Source organism: Lithobates pipiens, unplaced genomic scaffold (genome assembly GCF_037356315.1).
Source record: "Lithobates pipiens isolate NorthernLeopardFrog02 unplaced genomic scaffold, aLitPip1_a1.2 Scaffold_19, whole genome shotgun sequence".
Taxonomy (NCBI): Eukaryota; Metazoa; Chordata; class Amphibia; order Anura; family Ranidae; genus Lithobates; species Lithobates pipiens.
Genome location: NW_027507764.1, coordinates 112,526,715 through 112,541,179, shown reverse-complemented (window position 1 = coordinate 112,541,179; position 14,465 = coordinate 112,526,715). Strand labels below are relative to the sequence as shown.

At 42.0% G+C, this 14,465-nt stretch overlaps 1 protein-coding gene across 1 annotated transcript in view; it reads right to left on the bottom strand.

Moving 5' to 3' along the window:
* The window catches only part of PAXIP1 (PAX interacting protein 1), a 63,398-nt gene that overhangs the window by 14,601 nt on the left and 34,332 nt on the right, over positions 1-14,465 (bottom strand). Inside the window, exons 7-14 of the mRNA XM_077491163.1 lie at positions 12,628-14,371; positions 10,132-10,226; positions 9,267-9,362; positions 8,422-8,559; positions 5,222-5,343; positions 4,700-4,884; positions 3,409-3,452; positions 1,242-1,303 (exon numbers count right to left, since the gene is read on the bottom strand). Coding sequence (XP_077347289.1) covers positions 1,242-1,303; positions 3,409-3,452; positions 4,700-4,884; positions 5,222-5,343; positions 8,422-8,559; positions 9,267-9,362; positions 10,132-10,226; positions 12,628-14,371 — 2,486 coding nt within the window. The remainder of the gene's footprint in view (positions 1-1,241; positions 1,304-3,408; positions 3,453-4,699; positions 4,885-5,221; positions 5,344-8,421; positions 8,560-9,266; positions 9,363-10,131; positions 10,227-12,627; positions 14,372-14,465) is intronic.

The following is a 14,465-nucleotide window of genomic DNA, read 5'->3' as shown; positions in this document are numbered from 1 at the left end:
AGAGGGGGTGGTATAGGTTGTAGACTCTGACCATGCTTCATGTTATTCCTGAAATATGGATGCAACATGAAACATGCTCAGAAAGATGAAGTTAGCCTTTGAAATCATCTCACTTTACTTTTTGTTGCCCTGGTCCTCCAGGATACAAAGCACATAAAGCGCTTTGTCCCATCTTTCTGTGTATTATAGAAGCTGAGATTTTATGCTTCTCTCTGGCTTTGAGAGCCAAAAAAAACAAAAAAAAAAAAAAAACACAAAGTCAGCAGTTACAAATACTGTAGCTGCTGACTTTTAATATAAGGACAATTAACTGTGCAGGGATCTAGCGATGTCAATGTTCAATCAGCTTCAGGTGCCGGCATCTCCACCAAGGGAAACCGGTAGTGAAGCCTTAAAACTTCACTGCCAGTTTCCTAGTGCGCATGCCTGAGTCGCTCTGCACTTTGTAAATGGTCCTGCCATCTTCTGGGTCCTGTGTGTGTCCCAGGAGGAGGAGGAGCCAGACATACTCCTAGCGCGGAGATGATCTTACCCGGAGGAGGGAGCAAGTATCTGTCAAAACAAAGTGCCTGCTTCTCCCCCAAAAAAGTGCCAAATGTGGCAGTGGAAGGGGGAGCGATAGTGCAAACAAGCAGAACTTCCCCTTTTGGGTGGAGCTCAGCTTTAAAAACTCTCCCTACACTGCATAATGACTGTTCTGTGGGAATTTCTTCCCGATTTGTTTAGTTGTGCAATGTCTGCTCTCCCCTCCTTTACGGCCTGACAAAATTATCGGCACATGCTTGAGGTCTCATGTGTCAGACTGAGCAGAGCATATAAATCTAGGAAGAAAGACCCTTCAATGCAAATATTTACTGAATACAATCCTATGCAGAGAATGGGCACCACATGTACAACGAAGACTGGAGAGAAAGTGATCATAATGAAAGCTTAGCCTTAATGCTATACAGCGCACTTTTAATATGCATCAACTTCTTTATGACTGTCCAATACAATATGTGCGCAGGCAAAGCGTTGCGCTTCAACTCCTACACAGTGCACATATGCATTGCTGGGTGGCTGATGTTTATGAGCAGAAAGCAAGCTCACAATACGCTCCTAGTCTCCCCTCCCCAGCATTCTGAACCCTTTTAATGGATGCTGGTGCAAGTCGGGAGGAGTTAAAATTGTCTAAGCCTGATGAAATTTACATTAATATTAATTTAGCAAATATCACCAACTACAAATATATATTTTTTTACCTTGGTCGCTTTGGCTGTACAGCTGGTTCATTTTGTTTGGGTTTGAGTGGAACTCTTATACTCTGAAAACAGGTAAAATACAAAAATATTACAACAAAAATCGGATGCAAAATGAAGCTTCATATTCATCCTCCAAGCCGCTTCATAGTTTCAGGGTCCCAAAAACAATCAAAATTGTAACATAAATAGAATGAAACTTTTGCAGACAACATGAGCTGGTTAGGCTTAGAACAAAATCACAGTCCACAGGAGACATGCTCACTAAGAGCTCATATGGAAAATATTAAACAGTTCATCACCTAGGTTAAAGCAGATCGGTAATCAATGAGTTTTCAAGTTCAGCGTGCCAAGTAATGTCAACGCTTGAAGGTATTCAAGAGCTGTTGCACAACGGATAAATCACAGACTTCCATGTTTATTGTAGCACATCCACAAACATGGCAATGGCAGTCCTCAACCTAGGACCACCTCCCTAGGACAGAGCATGGACTGTCACATTGCCATGTATGTCAATGTGCTACAATAAAGGTGAATTCTGATTTATCTGGTGTGCTGCTGCCTAGATGGCAGTTTGGCATCAGCACCCAGGGCTCAAATGGTGTCGGGGAGAAGCTGCTCTCAGAGGAGAGTTTCTTCAGCTCTGTAACTTCCAGTTATTTATTACCTTTCAAAGAGCTTACAGTACTCCACTCAACAATGCCTATATCTACTTTTCTCTCCAGGACGGCATCATTCATTGTTCAGGCATCATACAGGGTCACCATCTACTTCCTGGACTGAAATGGCAGCTCGGAAATCATGGTATCTGTGCAGTTCTTTGCAGTGTTCACAAACGTCTGACATAGCCTTTCACCTTCTGACAGTTACAATATTGCAGACTAATCACCGGGGGAATGAAGAATGAGGAAATACTTCCTCCTGCCTGCCGCAGACTTAAATTAACTAAAATTTAAGGATTTTTGTAACCCTTTTCCGCCGACCGCATACATATATGTGGCCTTACGGTAGTGGGCTTTTTTTTCGTGGGGCCGCGTATATGCATCTTTGTGCTGATCGCTTTGATAGCCTCTGATTGGCTATCACAGTGATCAGTCACTGTGAGCCTGCCCCTGCGTTTCCTTACTCTTCTGAATGGAGAGGACGATACATGCAGGAGATGTTATGGGCAAGGGTCACATCATATTTCAGGTAGAATTGTTTTAGGCAGGATAAAAAAAAAAAAAATGCTAAATGTGCACCATTGTTTCTGGGCCCTACTACTAGGTACAAATTAACATACACACATGTGGTATCGCTGTGAAGTAGGAGAATATATTTTGGATTATTTTTTGGTGGTAAATTATGGTAATAGAAAGGAATATATACAGCTAAATTTATTTTATATTTTTTCTACTATTTTGGGCCAATTTGCGTTTAATGTCCATTGCCATTTACCAAAAGAAAGCTCAATTAGTCCTTAAAAAAACAAGGTATAAACCACCTTGATACACACGCCAAAGGTGCATTTGTAAAAACCAATACCAATGTTGTATATTGACACGTGTCAGGAAAGTATTCTTAAACTCTTACTGCTGCTACCAAAATGTCCACTTTAAGTTGGCTGTGCAAATCAGTTGCAATGTAAAGCTTACCATAAGCACACTCTTGAAACAAACATTTTCCATATCAGTATTGTACAAGATTCGTAACCCCTTGGAGCTGGCCCCTTTAAGGGGTTTAGGATGCCGAGAGGCAGGGTAGGGTTTATGATAATGCAACTGCCGTGATTGGCTGTCACATGATCGGAAAGCTCTGGCTTGGAAGCAGTGATCGTGAGCTTTCCATTAGCTGCTGGTAACTGTTCCAGCTGCGCGATCTTGGCACAGCTGTATTTTTACTAATGCATGCAAATACACGTACGCTTAGCACCAAGGGCCACCTGCCGAGAGGACGTATATTCGCGTGCGGCCAGCTCCAAGAGGCTAATTAGAGCTAGCTTATTTTTATAAGTGTAAGCAATCACAATGCATAGTCTGCAGAGTTTCCAAAACAAAATTACCAGTTTTGATTTCACACCACACCCAGACTTGTCACATGACTGCATTTAAATGGCAAAAATAGTGTAATGCTATTTTTCACTTATAAGTACACAAAAGGGTAATTACCCGTAAAAACAAAAAATACCTACCATCAGCACATCTGTTGAAACTTTTAAAGGTATTCTCCATGCATCTATGAATATAATGTAAATTTTGTCATTTTTACAACACAAGAAAAAAAACACAATATAAAAAGAATAAAAAAAAAAAAAAAAAAAACTGACACTGAACTAAACAACTTATGACTACTCCTCAGGGTGCTAAATTTACCTGGCAGTGTACCCCCTGATCCATACAATATGCAAAAAGTGGCAATGGGTATAGTTGCACTTTAAAGTGGAGTTCCAGGTATTTTAGAAACTTCCTCCCACCCCTTACATTCATGATCACTTTCTTTATTCTCATTGGATTTTTACATTTTTTTCCAAGCAGTGCAAATATAATTTTTTTTGGTTGTAATCCCCCACTTCCGCAGTACCTCACCGCAGCAAGGTACATTATGTCCGTCAGCCCATTGCCTCCTGGGATACAAGTTGATATGATATGGGATGCTTGTAGCATCGTGCCACACTTTGTTTTTTATGAGCATGCGTGAGATTGGGAGGTGCATGCTGGGTAGCCAGCAGCACCGCATTGCGGAACGCAATACCAGTGGGCTTCAGCTGCCCAAACTGAAGATGGGAGCGCACTGGGGGATGGGGTTTGCAAAGTACGTTTTTTTTAAATACATAACATTTAGAAAAGCTAGATTAACTAATAATAATCGGATTATGTGTAAACACATAAAAACACAAAAAAAAACACATTGGAATACCGCTTTAACCAATGTCTTCCCGCACCTCTCTGCTAGTAGATGATTATTCATCTGCCTACTGATGTGAGCCAAGCAAAAAGGATTGAGTTTTAATAATTAGAACCAGAACCCAAAAGGGGGCCTACTACAGCTGCCACTGAAGGATAGGTTCACCACTTGGAGCATGCTATAACCGTATTCCAGGTCCTGGGCACCCCCCCGCCCCTCCCCCCACTCATACCCACTGTCATACTTTAAAATGACGCCCACACAGCCACATCATCCATTCACAGAGATTTTACTAAAGAAACTACAAGTCCTGATGAGCACCTTCGGAATTCATTCACACTTGCCCTAGATTTGCAACTGAAAGCCCATTTGGAGGTTCAGGCACAAAGCTAAAGGTTCTGCCCACAAGAGCCTGACACTGCACCCGCATCTACAGATGGTGAGTGCAACGCTCTACGGAATCCTCTGAACAAAAATATTAAATGCTAATTTTTTTCCTGCAAAAATATTCAAACTAAGCCTTTAGCAACTGGGGGGGGGGGGGGGGAGTATAGTAATAAGATAAAGATATGTCATACCAAGGAGGTTTGAAACCATATTTGGTGAAGGAGCGAGGGCATCCTGAAGGTTGAACATGGTATACCGGCTGTTTTGAATCTGACGCAAAGCTTCAAAATTTCCCAAAAGGATGTCACAGAGCCATAACGCATTTACACATGGTATCCTCCACTCTTTTGCCTTTTCATACTTCATGCCATTAGGCCTAAACATAACACATTAACTTTGTTAAGACAAGCCAAACAAGCATTACAGAAATACAAAAGAAATCAACTACTAATGCTGAAAAACAGTTACCCAATTTCCTCCGAAATAGTTAAATGTAAGTTTTAAAATCCTTGGACTCGCAGTTTGCTTTGCTAATGCAGCAGCTGCCATATTTGTCAGTGAAGAGCCGCTGCCTACATCCTATTTAAGAGCACAGACCATGACGATAAAATTGCTCATCTACGTCAAAGCTAGATGACTTAAGAGCCATCTGCAAAAGTCTGGATATGAAATGCACAGACAGGGATGAGAATGTATGAAGAGCCGTCACTTACTCTTTACAGATGAGAACTGTATTGCTGCGGCAAAGATACCCAGTGTACTTGGCGCCTGCCAAGTAGGCCATTAGCTTAAGGTCATCTCTATCACTATCAACAAACCCCGTCACCGAAATAATCTAGAAAAACAAAGGTGTTACATCATTTACACATACTTTTCTACAAGAAAACAGTTCAGCATTTAAAGTGCACTAGCCATCTTGCAGCAAAAATATGCTGCATAAGAGACACATAGGGGAGGAAGAACAGATTATGAAAACATGCAGCCTGCCAGTGAGAAAATAAAGATAATGGTACGTCCCACACACTGACAAAATTACACTAAGGAGGTAAAGCAGAATAAGACTTTAGAGTCACTTGTAGTGGCGTTAAAAGGTACTAGATAACAAATGATACTGTAACCCTTAAAATAACCATCAACCAGACAAAAATCTCATACTGTTTTTCTTATGACTGACAGTCCACTCTCTTGTAAAAGCAATCCTAGAGTCTAACTAGCCGCTGGATTGCTTTTACAAGCAGTGGGAGGGGATGGTCAGCTGCCCCACGCCCACCTCCTGCCACCTTCCATGGTTTTAATAGGATCTCTCATCCCATTGGGAGTCCTGATTGGCCAGCCTGCGCTTCCACCAGTTGATCAGGGAGCCAAACAAAGACCGGATCAGCTTTGTTCGGCTCCTGGCTATGGTAACCCACAACGATACTCTAACATGACTTCCAATTTACCCACATGTCATCGGTGCCATTTTCAAAAAATTAAAAGCATTCTAACACACAGATCTAGGGGTGGTTTAATTGCTCAAGGGCAGAGGAGGGATTTGGGGTCTTATAGACCCCAGATCTCGCCATAAATAGTACCGGTCACATGCCTTGTGACAGCAATAAAAGTGATACCAAAAATATATATATTTAAAGTTTCCCTGTGCTCACATGCAAGGGCGAACAAACGTGTCGCTCCCACACACAAGCAAACAGCGATCATCTTACACATGTGAGGTATCACTGCGGACGTCAGATCATGGGCAGTAATTCTAGCCTCAGACCTCTCATGTAAAGCTAAAGTGGTAACATGTAAAGGCTTATAAAATGTCGCCTGTGGATAGTAAAATATAGTTTATCACCGTTACACAGGTGTGCAAAATTGTAATGCATGACATGCTTGGTAGCCATTTATTTGGCATAACAGCTTTTACATTTTATCAAATTGGGTTATGTATTGTGTTTTTGTTGCATTACAAAGAAAAACAATACTGCACGAATTATATATATATAAAATTATATATATATATATATATAAAAATGAATGTCATCATTTTATTCTCTAGGGACTCTGTTTAAAACAATATATAATATTTGGGTGTTCTAACAAATTTTCTAGCAAAAAATGCTATTTTTTTTCACGTAAACAAAAAGTGCCAGAAAAAGGCTTGGTCTTCAAGTGGTTAAAATGTGTATTTACCCAAGTCAGTAAAGAAGAACCAAAAAAAAAAAAAAAAGTACACTTTCCTCCATACAAAATATAGCGCTCCTTTAACCAACTTTTATGCACACAACAAGCAAAACACGTCTGAAAGCCCCACAAGGTTTCATATGGAGTTGTGAAATAGGAGCTCAAATCCTCCCAATACCAGCATTTTACAGTGCTTGCCAAGAAAATGGATTGTCAATGCACACACTTTGCTGCTGAACATATGGACCTTCCAGTTTTGCTATATCTAAATACAACCCAGCCACTTGTATAATTTTAGGGTGGCTAGAAATGATATGCATTGTTTATAGAAGATGCCAGGAGGGACCAGAATTGGATCTCTTTGCTCAAGCTGTCACACTATAGAGATTTTTGGCTGCTAAGGAAAGTTAAAGTGGAAGTTCTGCCTAAAACTAAAATCTCTAAATCTACTTGCAGCCACAATCTAAGACTAAAGCCCCATACACACTATCAGATTTTCCTCTGATTTTTTCCTTCAGTTTACCAAAACCATATGATATGAGGTCAAACCTTAGGAGTTTCAATTTGTAAGAAATCAAGCAGGCCCTTGTACTACATGGTTTTGTTAAATCTGAAGACAAAAATCAGCAGAAAAACTGATAGTGAGTATGGGGCTTAACTTATCTAGCCCTGTAAAGCAAGAATCACTAAAAACAGAGGCTATAAAGTCTACACCCCCCTATTAAAATGTCAGGTTTCTGTGATGTAAAAAAATGAGACACAGATAAATTATTTCAAGACTTTTTCCACCTTTAATGTGACCTATAAACTGAACAACTCAATTGAAACCAAAAACTGAAATCTTTCGGGGACGGAGGGGCGGGTAAAGTAGCCTTATGCAACCACATTATTTTAGTTTTTTTACTAACCCCCCTAAGATTTCAGTTTTGTTTTTCAATGGAGTTGTATAGTTTATAGGTCACATTAAAAAGGTGTAAAAAGTTCTGAAATTATTTATCTTTGTCTTTTTACATTAGAGAAACTTGAAATTTTAAAAAGGAGGGGTGTGTTTTTATATCCACTGTACATACCTTTTCTGAAGCCATTTCCGTCTGGTCTCCAGCGGCGAAAGCTGTGTGCAGGAGACAGCCAACAATGGCTGAGAAATGAATGGGAAGTGCCGTCACCCATAGTTACTATGGGGCTTGCGTTACCAGCTGCCTCTTCTGCATCCGCCTACACAGAGAAGCAGCTGACAGCTCAGCGTGGAATCTGACGAGCTTCAGAAATGATAAATGGCGATTTTTGCTTTACAGGGCTAGATAGATTAGTCTTAGATTGTGGCTGCAAGTAGATTTAAAAATGTTTTAGGCTGAACTTCTATTTTAACTATGTCCACTTCCATTAAAAATCTTGATGGGAGAACTGGACACAAGGCTGGTACACACTAAGAAATCTTAGAATCTAAGAAATTTCATGCGTAGTCTGTCGTATGAAAATTGCACCAAATTTTACACATTAAATGAAAATCATTCGTTCTGTTCACATACGAGAAAAATTGTGGAGTTTGCCCCCCTTCGGATATTTTCATTTGCAAAGTCAGAATCAGATGTAAAAAGTTGTGTACACACTATACAAAAACCGAATGATCGTGTCTCTTACAGAATTTTTCTTACAATCTACTCATACTCCACTTTAGAAAAACACACTGCTGCACGAAAACAAAAAAATTATGCAGTTAAGATTATTATTATTATTGCTTTCTTACATGTTGAGAGCATGGCTTCCCTCCAGGAGGAAATGCTACAGGAAAATGTAGAGCACGATGTGGCGGCACCATCTTCTTCTTTTTTAGCACTGTGTTGAGCCAATGAGCAGTGATACAACGTTTTCGTTCCTTCATTGCCTATTTACGAGGGAACCAAAAAACACAGCTTTATAAAAAAAAAAAGAAAAAAAGTAGGATTTTAAAGAATTTTAATGGACTGGGTTAAAGAGGGCAATTACAGAGCTTCTAACAGCTACATAGTTTATGGCATATAATCAAAATAAATCAGCTGGTTATGAAAAAAAAAAATGACAAAATGAAAAAGTTAAGGCCTCTTTCACACTGACGTCCCGTTCAGGCCCGCCTGTCAGTTTTTCAGGCGGACCTGAACGGGTGCTCCATAGAGGTCTATGGAGCGTCGGATGTCAGCGGTGACATGTCCGCTGACATCCGACCCGCTCCGATCCGAAAAAGTGTAACGGAGGAAAAAGCTATTTTTCCATCCGTCTGCGGATCGGATCGGGTGACGACGGGCACTGCGGTCCGTCGTCATCCGATCTCCCATAGGGGAGAGCGGCGCTGTGACAGGTCCATCCCTGCGCAGTGTGCAGAGACGGAGCTGTCATCTCCCTGCTCAGTGGGGACCGGCGGAGTGATCCCCGCTGAGCAAACGGACATCCACGGGGCGGATCAGAACTGATCCGCCCCGTGTGAAAGGACCCTAAGGCTTTTAAATAAGGAAGATTTAAAGGTTTCTAAACAGGACTTTACAGACAAACTGATAAAACATACAAAAAAGAAAAGTCCGTTTTTGAAGAACAGTTTTCAGCCACATCAGAACTCACCTGGGCATACATACTACTGACTTGGCTTTCACATAAAAGATGGGTACAACGACTGGTAAGTGTAGGGTCCACTGTGCCTCCATGCGTTTGTATTATCTTGGAGAAGATTGAAAAAATATGTTAGAAAGGTACAAATGGAGCAGTATTAGAAGCGGTTTTGGCCCTGTGCTTAAAATTTCAACTTTCTCAAATTTAAGCAGTGAAGAGATTCGTTTGCGTTACAGGATGACAATGCTCTGTCCCCGACTCTCAACTGTTCTCCTGTGCTGTCACATATGCTCTCACAATATTAAAACATGTTTAAAAGTGGTTGTAAAACCCTGACATATACCCAGTAAAGTGAAGAGCCTCAGATGTACACAACACGGAGTTTAAACAAATCCTCCTACATAGGTTTTACGTGTTTATTTGCAGTCTTCTCTTCCCTACACCCTTTCAGAAGTGCAGAGCGTATTAAAAATCTTTCTTCATCTGTCAGCAGCACAGGGAAGGGCAGAGAGGTTGCAGTTACAGTGTGTGAGAGCTGATTGGAGGAAAGGAACACACCCCCATCACACAGAATAACTGTGTTGTGAATAGACAAGCTAAGCTCAGTTTTGAGCCCCCCCCAGAGGAAAGAAGCACCAGCAAGACAAAATACAGGGCTTGGGAGAGAGAATCAAAGAATACAGATATACAGTATGTGCTTTACTCAGGAGTCCATGACAGAGGTTTGCAGATGCTTTAAGATACACAGTATTTTGGAAATCTAAAAGCCAAACAGTAAGCGTTCACATGTACATTAAATAGGGATGTACAATGCAGTCTCAGGAGCACAATAGGGATTCTCTCACAGAACTAAAACGCAAAGAAAAACAAAACATACTCGTTTCCATGTTGCAAGAAGCTGTTTATCAGACATCTGTTCTGGGTAGTCAGCAATTGAAAACACGCAGCCAGCCAAAAAGTAGTCTTCAGGAACTAAGATCAGACAAGAGAAAGAGACAATATATGCAATGTTTAAAAAAAATCCAAGTACCTCTTATTTGTAAAACCCATAATCTTGGAATCAAACAAATCAAATAAATCCTTTAAGCAGTGCTTGCTCTTTTTTTTTTATTTATTTTTTATAAAGGTGTAGTAGTACTCACAAATTGGAGTACCTACCTTACAGCATAACACAGGGTAATCGACTATCAAATAAGGACACTTGATAATAAATTTAAATACATTTTGCCACAATAGATCACACTTTGCAATGGAGCGCTTTTAATCCATCAGAATCGCGGCCACGGCGTTCTGTTGGATATTTCAGCAGATACACCCCAAGAGTGAGGCTCTCCTGCCTTCGGTGACAAAATCACATGGCTTTCTGTGATTGGCAGTGGTGTCGAGCGCGTGAACCAGTTTTCAGTAAGTAGTAAGGCAACTGGTTGCTCGACAGGGGACCAGAAAACCACAGTGCTCACTGTAGTAAAGAAACCTGCTATAAGCCCCCTTTCACACTGGGGCGTTTTTCCGGCGCTTTAGCGTTAAAAAAAAAAAAAAAAAAACGCCTGTAAAGCGCTTGAAAGAAGCCTCATCTGCAGTCCCAATGTGAAAGCCCAAGTGCTTTAAGAGCCCTTTCACAATGTCAGCGCCTGAAAAACGCTCGTAAAGCACCGCTTAAACTAGCAGCGCTTTACCAGCGTTTTTCGAGCGTTATTGGGGCGTTTTTCACCCCTGCTAGTGGCCAAATAAAGGGTTAAAAGCGCCCACAAAACGCTGCTGCCAATAGCGTTTTTCAGGTGTTTTACAGGCGCTTACCATTGATTTCAATGGGAAGAGGCGCTTTAGGAGCGTTGTATTCACCACTCCAAAAGTGCTGCAAAGAAGCTGCTTGCAGGACTTTTTTTGACGCCCTGCCAGCGCAGCGCCTCGGTGTGAAAGCACTCGGGCTTTTACATTGGGATTGAAGTTGCAGCTTCTTTCAAGCGCTTTTTTTAACGCTAAAGCACATGAAAAACGTATGAAAAACGCCCCAGTGTGAAAGGGGTCTAAAAGATTATTCGCTTTAACAGACGATCCTCAGGTTATGAGCTATGCATACTTACATTAGTCTAAGCCAGACCAATGTTAAAGAGCAATTCCATTTTTGTTGGGAATTTTATTTTTTATTTGGGGGATCAATGAATATTGCTGGGGTTTTAAACTTTGTGGCCAATTTCTACCTGTTTCTGCTCTAAAAAGTTGGCCGTTCCACTTTGTATTTTTGATACTGAATGGGAGTAACCAATACATTTAAATCAGCTGGTACACATTCTATGTTCTAGTGGAAGAGTTGCAGTGTTGGCATCCCTTTAGAAGTAATTAACGCTTGGGGAGTATGTCACCAAAAAACACATTTTCATTGTAGGGGATGCCTAAACCCTGACTCGTATCTTAGAGCAAAGATCTTCACACAAACCAACAATAACATTTCTGGGGAGGTGAAGCTCCCTAATGGGGGCGCAGTCAGCTATAAAACCTGACAGGTGTTCTAATCTCTCTCCATAACTAAAAATAAAATAAAATAAAAGAGCACAGCACATGTACTGTACAGAGAATATGATCGAACCTAAATCATATGAAATTCTAACAATATCGACAAATTAGCTTCAAATCGGCGGTCTACCCAAAAGTGGAACTTCCGCTTTAAGCACTCCTCGCCCCCTTCCATGCCACATTTGGCCTATTATTTTTTTTGGGGGGGGGGGGGGGGGGGGGGGAGGTACCTTCTTTTAAGAGACACTTCCTGTCCCATTTTCTTCTTCTGCTTCTTGGATGCCTAGGTAACTCCTCTCCCCCTAGGTGGCCCCTCCCTCCCTGCAATCTTCTGGGACACCTCATATGTCCCAGAAGATTGCCTGGCCAATAGCAGGGCGCAGTGCACGCCCAGCCATAAGCTGTCACGGGCGGGTGCCCACAGTTGCTATGACAGACCATGGAGGGGAGGGGGAGGAGAGCGAGGCTCCGGGTGGTCGCAATGCTGGACTGTGGGACAGATCAGTCTCTGTTTATTAAAAGTCAGCAACCACACTTTTTGGAGCTGCTAAATTTTAATAAACTATAAAACGGGTGGAACTCTGCTCTAGGAAAAGACAGTGATGTGAAAAGTGCTTTTACACAGTAAACAATTCGCAATCCTCTTGCATGTGGGGACCCTTTTACAGGCTAGAAATTGAAATCTGACTGGCTAAGCTTTGATTGTCACTGCTATTTGTAATCTTCACCTCACGAATGTGCTGCTCATCAAGCACAAATCCTCTTTTGCAAAAATGTTCAAAATTGACAAAATAAAGAAAAACATTTATTCAGTAAAATAAACCAAAAATGTTGCCATGAATATACATGTTAAACTTACTTTCCAGAGACGGGTCGTGGCCGTGCAACTGCTGAGTCTGGGGCGGCTGTTGACTAGTAGCTTGAGGTTGCACCTGCTGGCCCACCTGACCTAGTTGTTGCTGGGTTTGATTTTGCATTTGCCGTTGTTGTAACCGTTGCATTTGCTGTTGCTGGATCTGCTGCTGAATCTGCTGGAGATTGTGTTTCTGTTGCTGAACTGCTTGGTTCTGCAGTGGAGGCTGCTGAAGAGCTGCCTGTTGCATTGAAGGCTGCTGCAATGGCCCCTGCTGGGCTTGCTGTGGTTGGAGTGCTGTCTGCTGTATTTGTGATGTTTGCGACTGCTGCATTTGCTGCTGCTGTAAGCTTGCTTGCTGAATCTGTTGCTGCTGCTGCTGCTGCTGCAGGGTTTGTTGTTGAATTTGTTGCTGCAGTAGTGTCTGTTGCTGTTGTTGCATTTGCTGCTGTTTCATTTGCTGCTGCTGAAGCTGTAGAGTTTGTTGCTGCAGCTGCTGTTGGGCAAGTGTCTGCTGTTGCAACATTTGTGAAGGGATCTGGTGTTGCTGATGGCCCTGTGTTTGAATTTGGTGTTGAAGCTGAATGTTATGTGACTGGAGCTGATGCTGCTGAAGAGTCTGTGGTTGCATCTGATGCTGCTGTTGAAGTGTTTGTGGTTGTGCATGATGTTGCTGTTGCGACAGTGTTTGTGCTTGTATTTGATGCTGTGACTGAGTCTGGATTTGCTGCTGCTGCAAAGTCTGGGCCTGCATCTGATGTTGCTGTGCCTGAAGTCCCTGTGGTTGTATCTGCTGCTGAAGTGTTTGCGACTGAATCTGTTGCTGTTGTAGAGCTTGGTTTTGAATTTGCTGCTGCTGTTGCAGTGTATGTGATGAAATTTGCTGCTGTAAAGCATGAGGCTGAATCTGCTGCTGCTGCTGTTGCTGTTGAAGAGCATGCTGCTGTAATTGTTGCTTTTGCTGAAGAGTCAGGTGCTGTATCTGCATATTCTGCTGCTGAATCTGCTGAATGCTCTGTTGAAGATTCTGCTGCAAAACCTGACCCTGCTGTTGTTGCACACCTGGTGGGAGAGCCTGTTGAATGCTTGTTTGAAGGGTCTGTTGCTGAAGTGTTTGCTGCTGCTGCTGCATGTTCTGTTGAAGAGTTTGTTGCTGCTGTATAGCTGGCTGCAGTGACTGTTGCTGCTGCTGTAGTGCCTGTTGCTGTGAAGGAGTCTGCTGACGCTGAAGGATCTGCTGTATGTTCTGCTGTTGCAAGGTTTGCTGTAGAGACTGCTGCTGCTGCTGTTGTTGCTGCTGCTGCTGCTGAAGATGTTGCTGCTGCTGTAATTGTTGAAGCTGCTGCTGCAGAACATGCTGCTGCTGAAAGCGCTGCATGGTTTGCTGCTGTGGGCGATGGAGCTGTTGCTGAGAAAACTGCAGCTGAGTAAAGTGATGCTGTTGGTTCACTTGTGAAAACTGATGTTGTGGGAAAACTTGCTGAGTTACTTGTTGATGCTGCTGTTGCTGCTGCTGTTGTTGCTGCTGCTGCAATTGCATAAGCTGCTGAGGCTGAAGTTGCACCAGAGGATGATGTTGTTGTTGTTGTTGTTGCGGTTGTGTTTGATGGGATTGTTGTAACAAATGTTGTTGCCCTTCTGGTGTTAAGGATTTTACTTGACTGAATAACATTGCGTTTGGATGACCTTGCTGTGGATGGTTACCTTGTTGCTCTAGACTTTTGGTAGAGGCCGACAGGGTTTGTAAAATCTATATGAGAATATACAAGATAAAAAAAGGCCTGAAACCAAAGCTGTGAAACTATCCACTTTCCGTACAACAGCAGACAGACCTGCTACAAACA